General features: G+C 36.5%; 1 protein-coding gene across 1 annotated transcript in view; it reads right to left on the bottom strand.

Moving 5' to 3' along the window:
• DIPK1A (divergent protein kinase domain 1A) overlaps positions 1-12,170 on the bottom strand; it is a 116,456-nt gene that overhangs the window by 6,400 nt on the left and 97,886 nt on the right. The window contains exon 3 of the mRNA XM_055340183.1: positions 1,516-1,623. Within this exon, the coding sequence (XP_055196158.1) occupies positions 1,516-1,623 (108 nt within the window). The remainder of the gene's footprint in view (positions 1-1,515; positions 1,624-12,170) is intronic.

Below are 12,170 nucleotides of genomic sequence, written 5' to 3' on the forward strand. Positions count from 1 at the left end.
AATATAATATTAGCTATTGATTTTTCATATATGGATTTTATTATGTTGAGGTAGTTGCCTTCTATTCCTACTTTGTTGAGTGTTTTTATCATGAAAGGGTACTGAATTTTATCAAATACTTTTCCTATATCAACTGAGATGATCCTGTGGGGTCACTGTTGATCTGTCGTATTAAACTGATTGACTTTTATATATTGAACCATCCTGGCATTCCAGGAATAAATCCCATTTGGTTGTGGTGTATGATCTTTTTAATATGCTCAATTTGGCATGATAGTATTTTGTTGGGGATTTTGCATTAATGTACAAAAAGTCTGTAGATTTCTTTCCTTGTAATGTCTTTATCTGGCTTTGGTATCAAAGTAATGGTGGCCTCACAAAATGAGTCAGGAAGTATTCCTTCCTTTTCAATTTTTTGGAAAAGGTTGGGAAGGATTTAAATGTTTGGTAGGATTCACCAGTGAAGGCAACGGGCTCAGGGCTTTTCTTGTTGGAAGACTCTTGATTACTGATTCAATCTCCTTCCTAATAATAGGTCTGTTCAGATTTTCTATTTCTTGTTAGGTTTTCTGTTTCTAGGGATTTGTCCATTTCATCTAGGCTATCTAACTTCTTGGTGCATAATTGTTCATAGTACTCTCATATCCTTTTTATTTCTGTAATGTCCCCACACTTCAATTTTGATTTTAGTAATTTGAGACTTCTCTTTTTCTCTTAGACTCATCTAGCTAAAGGTTTGTCAATTTTGCTGATTTTTTTCAAGAGCCAAGTTCTGGTTTCATTGATTTTCCTCTATTGTTTTTCTTTTTTTTTCTTTTTTATATATATATATATTTTTTTTATTTTATTTATGATAGTCACACAGAGAGAGAGAGAGAGAGGCAGAGACACAGGCAGAGGGAGAAGCAGGCTCCATGCACCGGGAGCCCGACATGGGATTCGATCCCAGGTCTCCAGGATCGCGCCCTGGGCCAAAGGCAGGCGCCAAACCGCTGCGCCACCCAGGGATCCCTGTTTTTCTATTCTCCATTTCATTTATCTCTGCTGTAAATTGTTTATTTCCTTCTGCTAGCTTTGGGTTTAGTTTGTTCTTTTTCAAGTTCCTTAAATTGTAAAATTGGCTTGTTGATTTGAGATCTTGTTTCTTAATGTAAACATTTATAACTATAAATACATTTTTAAAAAGTCACATTGCCTAGAAAGATGAAAGGCAAATTCCTCTGTTTCCATTTTCCTAAACCCATACTCCCAAATTAGTCACTATTAATTAATATAAGATCCATGAAAATAATCATATCTATCTTAACCACTACTGCATTCCTAATAACTATGTCTGGAATATACTGGAAATAAGGATTAATAAACATCTGTTGGATGAGTGAATCAAAGCATACAACATTGAAGTATATAAAATATCCTAACACTATGGTTCAAGAATTCTTTTAATAATACTTTCATTTAAGGTAAAATTAGAGTGCACTGTTATTCTGGGATGTTTATTCGTAATGTCCATACCTGATTGTTGGGCTTGGTGGATAAACATTTCCCAAAGTAAAGGGTTTCTGTAACACAAAGGCTGTTACATGCAGGCCCATCAATAACTCCAGTCTTGTACTTGTCACACTAAAAACCAGGAAATAGAAAAGCAGTTAATAGAAAACTGTTTTATAAGAAGAAACATAATAAAGACAATATAAGGAGATACCTGTATTCTTTAGGATGAAGTTCTATAATGAAAAGAACTCAGACTCTGGATTTGGACAGACTTGAATCTGAATCCAAGCTCTATTCTTACCAGCTATATGATGATGAGAGATATTGCTGCGACCAAAGTGTGCTTGGAATTTGGAAGCTATTTTTCCCCACTTAACATGGTCTGAGGTGGTAAGGTACCTGCTTCCCCCCTAAGATTAGAGGCACACTTTAAAAATGGCTCTGGTTTTAAAGTAAGAAATTAAAGTTTTAAATACGAAAATACATAAAAAACAAAATTACCAAAAAAAAAAAAAATTACCTCTGACATCTGGTCATCCTTGAGATCACCCAAAAATAAGAAAATAAGAAAAATAAACACAAACTCCATCTTCAACAAGATATCAAGGTAACCCTAAGGCACAATTAATGAGGATAGCCTGCCAAATTCAGTGAAATTACACCAGAGTCCAGAGATTGTTGAGATTAAATAACTGCTGTGACTTTGCTTCTCAACATTGGCATAGCACCAAAGAGATGAGATGCAGAACCATCACCCTGATTTACAATGTAGGTTTAAGGGGCACATGCTGTGGGAACTTTCAAGGAGTCTATATGGCATCACGAAGTAGCAGGACAAGGCAGTGCTGAATGATAAATTCTTTAAAAATATTATCTATGTTGGAGGCAGTCTGTTAATGAAATGGGTTGAGGGAGAGTACATTATGAGCATCTCCTGGGGAGATAACACTGGATAAGCCAATCTGTGTATTTTTGTCTCTGTGTTTCTCGTTTTTTCTATCTCACACATGACATGCATACACACAAACTCTGGGTCATAGCAGTCTCACTACTAGCACAATTCACTCCTCCAGTTGCTTCCTACAAATAGCTGGTTGAGGAAGAACTCTTTCATTCAATAAGGAGTAATAACCAAAGGAAAACAAGATCTACAGAGCAAATCTACAAGAAAAAGGAGGAAAGGAAATGAAAAGCTAATGTTATAAAAAGAAATTTTCCAGAAAAATGTTGCCATGAAGCAGGCCAAACATAATGCTGTGAATTCAAAGGACTTAATGAAACAGTTTAAAAAATAAGACCTCATGGTAGAAGAAATGATGAGACAACAGAAGGAAATGTAAAATAAGCTAGTAGAGCTCAGAAAGGAAGAAAAGGAAAAAAATCCTAGGAATTAAAGCCACATAAATGGGGGTGGGAGAAGGAGACAGACAAAGATGACAACACAGACTTAAACGAGGGCTAGGTTAAGAAAAGTGGGGAAAAGGCAATGGAAGTATAAAAAGAACTAAATATAATTTGAGACAATATTATAGATACAGGAGACAAAGGATATCCAGCATGTCCACATGAGGGAGAACAGTACAAGTGGAAAAGAAAAAATAGAAGTAGAATTCAAGGCAACTTCATGTAAAGTGAAAGGATACTTTATAGATTGAAAGGACATACAATATCCCAAGAAAACTGACATATAGAACGACCCTTGTGATCTACCCTATTGAATTTTACTAGACTTCAAAAATAAATAATCCTTTGAGCATTCAGGCAAAAAGATCAAGGCACCTTTAGAAGGAAATAAATCAGGTTGGCCTCAGATTTTTCCACAGCCACATAATGGTAGATAATGGTGCAATGCCAGCAAAGTCTTTGAGAAAGGAAGTGTGACTTGCCTGGATCCTAATTTTTCATTTGTAAAAGGGAATATGAGTAATGTTTGATTTATAGCATAATTATGAAGAGGGCATCCAGCTGGCTCAGTTGGATGTGACTCTTGATCTCAGGGTTGTGAGTTCAAGCCCCATGTTGGGCACAGAATTCACTTAAAAATACGTAATAAAATTATAGCATTATTATGAGGTAAAATGATATAATAATGAATACAGATCACCTGTGATTTTAAAAAGTGCTCAATAGCAGGTACTATTATTTTACACAGCTAAACTTTCTTTCAAGTAAAAGGCGTCAAATGTTTTTGAACATACAAGGATTAGAAAAACATTCCCTCTTAAAGAACTACTAGAAAATGAATTTTAGGTAACCAAAAGATGAACAAAGAACCTGAACATGGAAGCCAGTTGAAATATAGGACTGGGATGAAAACCCTGGGAATCTACTTCATAATGATTAATAAAATATCCAATATTACTAGATGCTTATTTTATGTCAGGCACTATTCTAGTGCTATACTTTCGTTATCATGAAAACAAACCTGTGAGGTAGAGCCTATTGTTATATCCATTGTAAAAACAAGGTAAGGTTACATACCTAAAAAATGATAAAACCAAGATTCCAACCTAGGCAGTCTGGTTTCAGAGCTCATTCTCATAATAGCTACTGTATATTCTTCAGAATGTTATTATAAACAATTTTGTTACTTGTACCGGTATAAACAAAAACCAAGAAGGGAAGATGTAAATAGATGGAAGGTGACAAAAGGATGTTGATTTCTTTAATACTCAAGGTCAGGAGATAACATTTACATCTTATAAATCAAGTAACAGAGAGAAGTCTATTCAAGGGGCACCTGGGTGGTTAAGTCGGTTAAGTGTGTGCCTTAAGCTCAGGTCATGATTCCAGGTTCCGGGGATCCAGCCCTGCATCAGGTTTCTGCTCAGTAAGAAGCCTGCTTTTCCCTCTGCCTCTGCCTGCCGCTCCCCCTGCTTGTGCTCTCTCTTTCTCCATCAAATAAATAAAATAAATCTTAAAAAAAAAGTATATTCAAAAGTACACCAATGATCACTAGAAGAATTAATAATAATGATTGTTTAAAATTAGGCAGAACAAAGGAGATCAGATTAATAGAATTTTAATTTTGTCACTGCTTTTAATAGGTAGATTTGGTCTAAAGAAATAGAGCATAAAGTACATTTTTAAAAGTTATAGTATAAAGCTAAACACTAGAAGACCTAAATACAGAATACAAAGCTTCCTAAATGATCAAAAGAAACATGCATAAAACAAGAAATATACACCATCTAGAGAAAGATGCAAACCAAATGAATCCTTAAAAACAGAAAGTAGGTCATAAAATGTGATACAGGGGCAGCCTGGGTGGCTCAGCGGTTTAGTACTGCCTGCAGCCTGGGGTGTGATCCTGGAGACCCCGGGATGGAGTCCCATGTCGCGCTCCCTGCATGGAGCCTGCTTCTCCCTCTGCTTGTGTCTCTGCCTTTCTCTCTGTGTGGGTGTCTCTCTGAATAAATAAATAAAATCTTATAAAAAAATGTGATACAGAATTATGTCGTATATATTATATAAATGTCAGCAAGATAAGTTCATCTACTGAAAGAAGGATACCCTTAGAAAAGTGTCAGAAAAGTTGAAAATAAGGGACAGTACAGGTATATCAGGCAAACACAAAGAAAACACAATTAAGTCACAATTTTAAACCAGACAAGGTTGAAATCAGAGGTAAGGAAAGCATTAAATAAGGTTAAAAAAAGGGGGGGGGGGCTTTACAATGATAAAACATATAATCCACACCAGATATTACATTCATGAGTTTCTATAAGGCAAATAAAGACGTATTAAAATCCATTAAGCAAGATCTATAAGAAATAAAAAACAAAAAAAGAAATAGGCATTAGAGTGGGAGACCCTAGTTCACTTTTTCTAGCCCATGACAGATAAAGAAATCTACAAAAAAAAGGATATAGAAGAGCTAAAAAATCTAGTAAAGTAGATCTGTCTTGAGAACAAACTTTTCAAATGCCCATGGAACAATTACAAAATTAGACCAAAGCCTTAGTACATTCCGCTTAGTAGAAATGGCATCTCCAATCACAATATAACACATGAAATTAATAAAACATCCATCCACATATAATTAAATGTTCTTTTAATTCTTGAAAGTCAAAGAGAAAGTCCAATTTGAAATACTTAAGTATCTAGGAAATAACAATAACTGAAACTGAAAATAAAACAAATGATAAAATCAAAGAACCACTTAAAGAAGAATGCAACTTAATTATGTTAATAAACAGCAAAGAACAAAACAAATGAATTAAAAATTCAAGAATTTTGAAAAAATCTACAGAAAGCAGAAAGAAGTAATCAATATAAAATAACAATACAAGGTTATGGTATGTTGCTGTTGTTGCAAGAATTCCTCTGACCTTCATCTCCCAATCTTTACTTTGGATTTCTTGCTCTTTTCTGGTTTCTGCAATTACCTTTTGATGGTTTTTTCCCCAGAATTCTCCTTGTCTGTCTGGTTCTCTCAGTCTGATGACATGATGCTACTCACAGATCAATCTTGCCCTGCTCTGGTTCTTGGGATGCAGAAAATCTTAATAAACTGAAGTTGATGGATGTAGCCTTTTAAGCATGAGTCGCTTGAGAATGATAGGATGGCTGAGATAATGAGTGGAAGAGTCTGGATGTAAAACTAGCTAAAGAATTTGGCAGTGTCCAGGTGTGAAACCATAGGCACTGGACCAGAGTCTTTTATTAGAAGAAATAAGTTTATTTGCAACCTATTAGAGGGCCAACACTGGGCTTATCTTGTGTGTGTAATAGGGATTAAGGATAATTTACTGAGCCCTTCATTTTGGGGGCTTAAATTTTTCATTGATCCCAAGGAAACACTGAACCCAAGGATCCCAAGCCAAAGTACAGCCGAGTCTCTTAAATACTTAATTCTTGAAGACACCAGCATAGGCTCCTCAGTCTTAGCCACTGGGCCTCCCTACCAACACTTTAACAGTTTGCTGTGAGGATAAGGATAGCTTTGGTAGAGATGGAGAGCTTTGTCCATGTGAAGAAGTGCCAACACCTACAAACTGTTGCTCTTCAGCTGTCACTACCAGAGAAATTCCTGGTTAAGCCTTGACCATGCCTGCTTTCTCCTTCAGACCTGGCTGTAACCAAGAATATGAAGTTTCATTTTCATAGGAAGAGCAGAGCAAACTAGTTCCTATACTCAATTCTGATGGTGGTTTTGGGGCGGGGGGGGGCACATGGGAGATGCTCAATACTTTCTTCCCCAGGTCTCCCCTGGAGATTTTTAGGGAATGCAGAACCATCTGTTTGGTATCTCTGCTTGTAGCAGATGGCCAGCAATTTCACTGCCATGTGTCTTCACTGAGGCAAAGGTGGTGGGAGTTCTGAGGCCTTACTCAGGAGCTGGAGTGAAACCTCCTACAGATACAGCTTAGAGTTTCTAGTGAAATTTTTTTTTTAGGATTTTATTTATTCATGAGAGAGAAAGAGAGAGAGAGAGAGAAGCAGAGACATAGGCAGAGGCAGAAGCAGGCTCCTATGGGGAGTCTGATGCAGAACTCGATCCCAGGACCCCAGGATCATGACCTGGGCCAAAGGCAGATGCTCAACCACTGAGCTACCCAGGTGTCCTGAGTTTCTAGTGAATTTAGATCTTAGACCACATCCTCTGACCACAAAGAAATAAAAAATCAACAAAAATAATGTAAACAGGGATCCCTGGGTGGCGCAGCGGTTTGGTGTCTGCCTCTGACCCAGGGCGTGATCCTGGAGACCCAGGATCGAGTCCCACATCGGGCTCCCTGCAGGGAGCCTGCTTCTCCCTCTGTCTGTGTCTCTGCCTCTCTCTGTATCTCACGAATGAATAAATAAAACCTTAAAAAAAAATAATAATAATGTAAACATAGACACTGACACGTTCAGAAAGTAAAAAGCACGTTTGTAAATAATTTGTGGATTTTTAAGATAAATGACAGTGGAAATGTAGAATATTTAGAACTGAACAACAACAAAAGTATAAATACTAAAACTTGTGAGATGCAGCTAAAGCAGTTCTTAGAGGGAAATTTACAGTTTTAAATGCAAAGATGAAAAAACAGCTGACTGAATATAAATAGTAAGCACTCAACTAAAGAAGCTTAAAAAGACCCCAACAATAACAATAAACCTCCAAAAGAAATAGAAAAAAGCAGAAATAAAAAAAGAAAAAGATCAATAATACCAAAAACTAGTTCTTTGAAAACTTTAACAAAGGAAATAAACCTTTAATAAGACTGATCATGAGAAAAAGAGGAGGCACAATTAAAGATTATTATGAAAGAAAAGGGTAGGGATACTGAATAACATAAACAACACCATGGCAACACATTTGAAATGAACAATTTTTCTAGAAAAATAGAAACAATTGAAAATGATGCAAGAAGAAATAGAAAATCTGAATAAGACTAGTAAACATTAAAAAAACGAAATCCATAATGAAAAATCTTTCCCTCTAAAAATATCAGGTCAAGATACAGTCTGGGAGGACCTCAGGGTGCCATCCAGGATGTAGTACTGTTTGTAAGTGGAAAATGGGTAACAACACAAATGACCATTAACAGGAGAATGGCTGAATAAAATGAAGTGTTTTCATACAATGAAAGACTATACAGTAATTAAAATGAAAGAACTCAGGCTTGGGGAACCCTCTTGCACTGCTGATGAGAATGTAAACAGGTCCAGCCACTCTAGAGAACAGTATGAGGTTCCTCAAAAGTTAAAAATAGAGCTACCCTATAATCCAGCAATTGCATTACTAGGTATTTACCCAAAGGATAAAGAAATAAATATTTGAAGGAATATATGCACCCTTATGTTTATCGCAGCATTATCAACAATAGCCAAATTACGGAAAGAGCTCAAATGTCCATCGACTGATGAACAGATAAAGAAGATGTGGTTTATAAAGATTTATAAAATTTATATATGTTCCATTATATATATATATAAAATTTATATATATATATAATATATATAATGGAATATTATTCAGCCATCAAAGAATGAAATCTTGCTATTTGCAGTGACATGGATGGAGCTACAGTGTATTCTGCTAAGCAAAATAAGTCAATCAGAAAAAGACAAATACCATATGATTTCACTCATATGCAGAATTTAAGAAACAAAACAGATGAATATTTGGGAAGGGAAAAGATAAGGAAACAAATCATGAGAGACTCTTAACTACTGAGAACAAACAGGGTTGATGGAGGTAGGTGAGGGATGGGATAGACGGGTGGTGGGTATTATGGAGGGCATTTGTTAGAAAGGGAGTTGGGTGTTATATGTAAACTATGAACCACTGAACTCTACTCCTTTTTTTTTTTTTAAGATTTTATTTATTTATTCATGAGAGACAGAGAGAGAGGCAGAGACACAGGCAGAGGGAGAAGCAGGCTCCATGCAGGGAGCCCGACGTGGGACTCGATTCCGGGTCCGCAGGATCAGGCCCTGGACTGAAGGTGGCGCTAAACCACTGAGCCACCCAGGTTGCCCTGAACTCTACTCTTGAAACCAATATCGAATTATTATATGTCAACTAACTAGAATCTAAATTAAAAAAAAAAAAAACTCAGGCTACATAGATCAACATGGAAAAATGGTGAAAATAATGTCAAATGGAAAAAGTTATAAAATGATATCTGCAGTTTAGTATATAATTAATTAAAATTTAGAAACATATAAAGCAATGCTATATATTGCTTCTGTACCCATATACACATAGTCAAAGTATAAAAACATGATGGTAGGACTTACACCAAATTCAAGATGGTGGTTAGTCCTGAGGAGGAGGAAGGAGAATATCAGGGAGGATAAAGAAAGCATCACTTGTATCTGTAGTGCTTTTTTTTCTTTTACAAATGAAGCAAATACAGGAAAACGTTTGTTACCTAGATGACAGGTACACGAGTGTTTGTCATATTGTTTTCTGTATGTCAACATTATTCTAAGAGCCTTTTCATGTTTATCCCTTTAATCTTCACAACCTCCCTATAAAATAGATATTACCATCATCTCCATTTTATTGATAAAGAAACTAAGGTAAGAGAGGTTAAGAAATGTGCACAGCAGGTTAGTGGTGGTGCTGGAATCTGAAGCCAGACAGTCTGCCTCCGGGGTGTGTGCTTTTAATTAGCCATCGAGGTAAAAGAACCAGAATCTTGGAGAGGAACATGTAGAGTAAATTTAATAATAGCTGGGTTGGATGCCCATCCAGTGTTCCCACTAAGGGGTTCTGGTCACATTCATTCCCCCTGCACAAGCAATGCAAAGTAGAGACAGGACTTTCCTCTTTGTTTCCTGTGTTCTGCGTTTTTATGCAGAAATAGCACATTCTATTATGAACAGCTTCTGGAATAGGACTTAAAGAACTATCCCCTTCAAATGTCCTGATCTTGGCTCCTGAATCTGGAGGAACACTCTATTCATAACCCAGCCCCAGGTCAAGATTTAAATGTTACCCTCTGCATAACACCAATTTTCCAATGAATAATCTTGAGACTGTATATTTCCTTCCTGAGTCTACATTATTCCTCCTTCTTCTCTTATACCCCCAAATCTAACACCATTTATGTTTATGTTCATGTTATCCTCCCTGGTAGAAAGTAAGATGATTCAAAGTCAGAGACAAGGTTATATTCATCTCTGAATCTCCCTTTTTTAGCACACAGAACAGAGTTTAGTATTTTAAGTGTTCAGTAATGTTTATGAAATAACCATAATAAAACGTAGTAGTTTTGATTTTAAAACCTCACTGAGCATAAAATTAATAATCTTCTATAATACATTACACATTTTTTAAAAAAGAATAAAAATTAGTATCTTATTGGTAAACCGTTGAGCAGTGAAGACAAATCTGACATTCAGCTACAAGAATCAGATTCTTGTTTTGAGCAAAGGCCTCAAGCCAACTCTGTATCAAAGAGGTAGTCACAAAGAACAGGCTCTTCAACTTGTGGCTTCCATCACAAACCAAAAGCAAATTTCCCACATGCTTACATGAAAAGTATGGTTGGCCACATACAGCTTTGTTTGTTTTTCAGGCATGGCCATACACACAGATTATAATCATTGTTAGGAATCTGATCTCCTAACTAAAAAGACACAGGTTATAAAGAAGTTCAACTTTACAACAGGATACTCTGCAGAAAATATTGAAGGTTTTTCTGGTCCTGAGATTTTACTTCTATCACAATTCTACGTACACCCTGACTTTGTTTGCACATACCTGGTAGTACCAGAAGATGGCACTCTTCAGCTAAATTTTACAAAACCCATTGGTGCTGAAGGAATAATTTCATGAACTGTGGAAACTGTACCTCAAGGGGGCGATAACAAACAGATGTATTAAGTAACTAGGTTTTAAAACATTTTCTAAGATCCACATTCTAAAAACGTATTTTACACAATCTTACCACTTTCTCCTTAGGAAAAAACAGCAAAGTTGGGTTGCCTAAAAATTCTCCAAGTCTAGTCAGCACCCTTTCCAATTCTCCATACCAGCTATTTTAATCTTCATTCTCTGTGCTCTCACTGTATCATCAACTCCTTTCTTTTTCCTTCTTTCCTGAATTCTTCCTGTCAGTCATTACTTGTGTTCATCACATCCCTTTTTCCTCTCCCTACACATCTGCATATGCACACGCACAAGAACCCTCTCCACTGTCTCCTTCCCTTCTGTTAAAATGTCTGTAATTTACTTCAAAATTCTTCAGCAGACACAGTGTGCTATTTGTGTGTTCATAATCCAGGAATGCACAGGGGCTCTGCAAGAATCCTAATCAGGTATTAAGGAAGCATGTGCTCCCAGTCAGCTACAACACATGCTTCTATTGTACATATCTTGATCAAGAATGATTCATTTCTGGGATTTTGTTAATTACCAAATTAGGATTGTATTGGTGAAATTTTTAGTTTGTTAAATATCATAGTGAATGTCAGAAATGGACTATCGTTGGTGAATTTGAGGGATTAATACATGTGGATTGGCTAAAATATGGGATATCCCTTACCTTTTCATAATGGGGGTATAAGAACCAGTTGAAGCTGTAACCTTTACCTTTGGGGAAGTACTCAGGGTTAATAATTTTACAACAGATATTCTCAAACTTCAGGGAGCTTCAGATCTCCTGAAGGTCTTGTTAAAACACAGACAGATGGATCCCAGTGTTAGTTTCTGACTCATTGGGTTTTAGGTGAGGCTGAAAATTTGCATTTGTGGCAAGTTTCCAAGTGCTACTAATGCTGCAGGTCTATGAGACCATATTTTTTTTTTAAGATTTTATTTATTTATTCATGAGAGACACAGAGAGAGAGGCAGAGACACAGGCAGAGGGAGAAGCAGGCTCCATGCAGGGAGCCCACCTCGGGACTTGATTCCAGGATCACACCCCGGGCTGCAGGCGGCGCTGAACTGCTACGCCACCGGGGCTGCCCTAGGAGACCACATTTTGAGAATCACTGTTTAAGCATTTCTAGTTGCCTGATGCTAATTATGAGGGTAATGGAAGCTTGCCTCTCGAGTATCACTGCTTCTGCCTTGAGTAAATCTTTCATACAAGTTGAGAGCATACCTAAAAGGATGGAATTAGAATTTTAGTAATTTACAGACTGATTATATGAAAAGTTTTGTGACTGCTTACAAATAAATACGTGCTAAATAAATGCCTATATGTGTAGCAGAAATCATTTTCATTATAAAC

Source organism: Nyctereutes procyonoides, unplaced genomic scaffold (genome assembly GCF_905146905.1).
Source record: "Nyctereutes procyonoides isolate TBG_1078 unplaced genomic scaffold, NYPRO_anot_genome, whole genome shotgun sequence".
Taxonomy (NCBI): domain Eukaryota; kingdom Metazoa; phylum Chordata; class Mammalia; order Carnivora; family Canidae; genus Nyctereutes; species Nyctereutes procyonoides.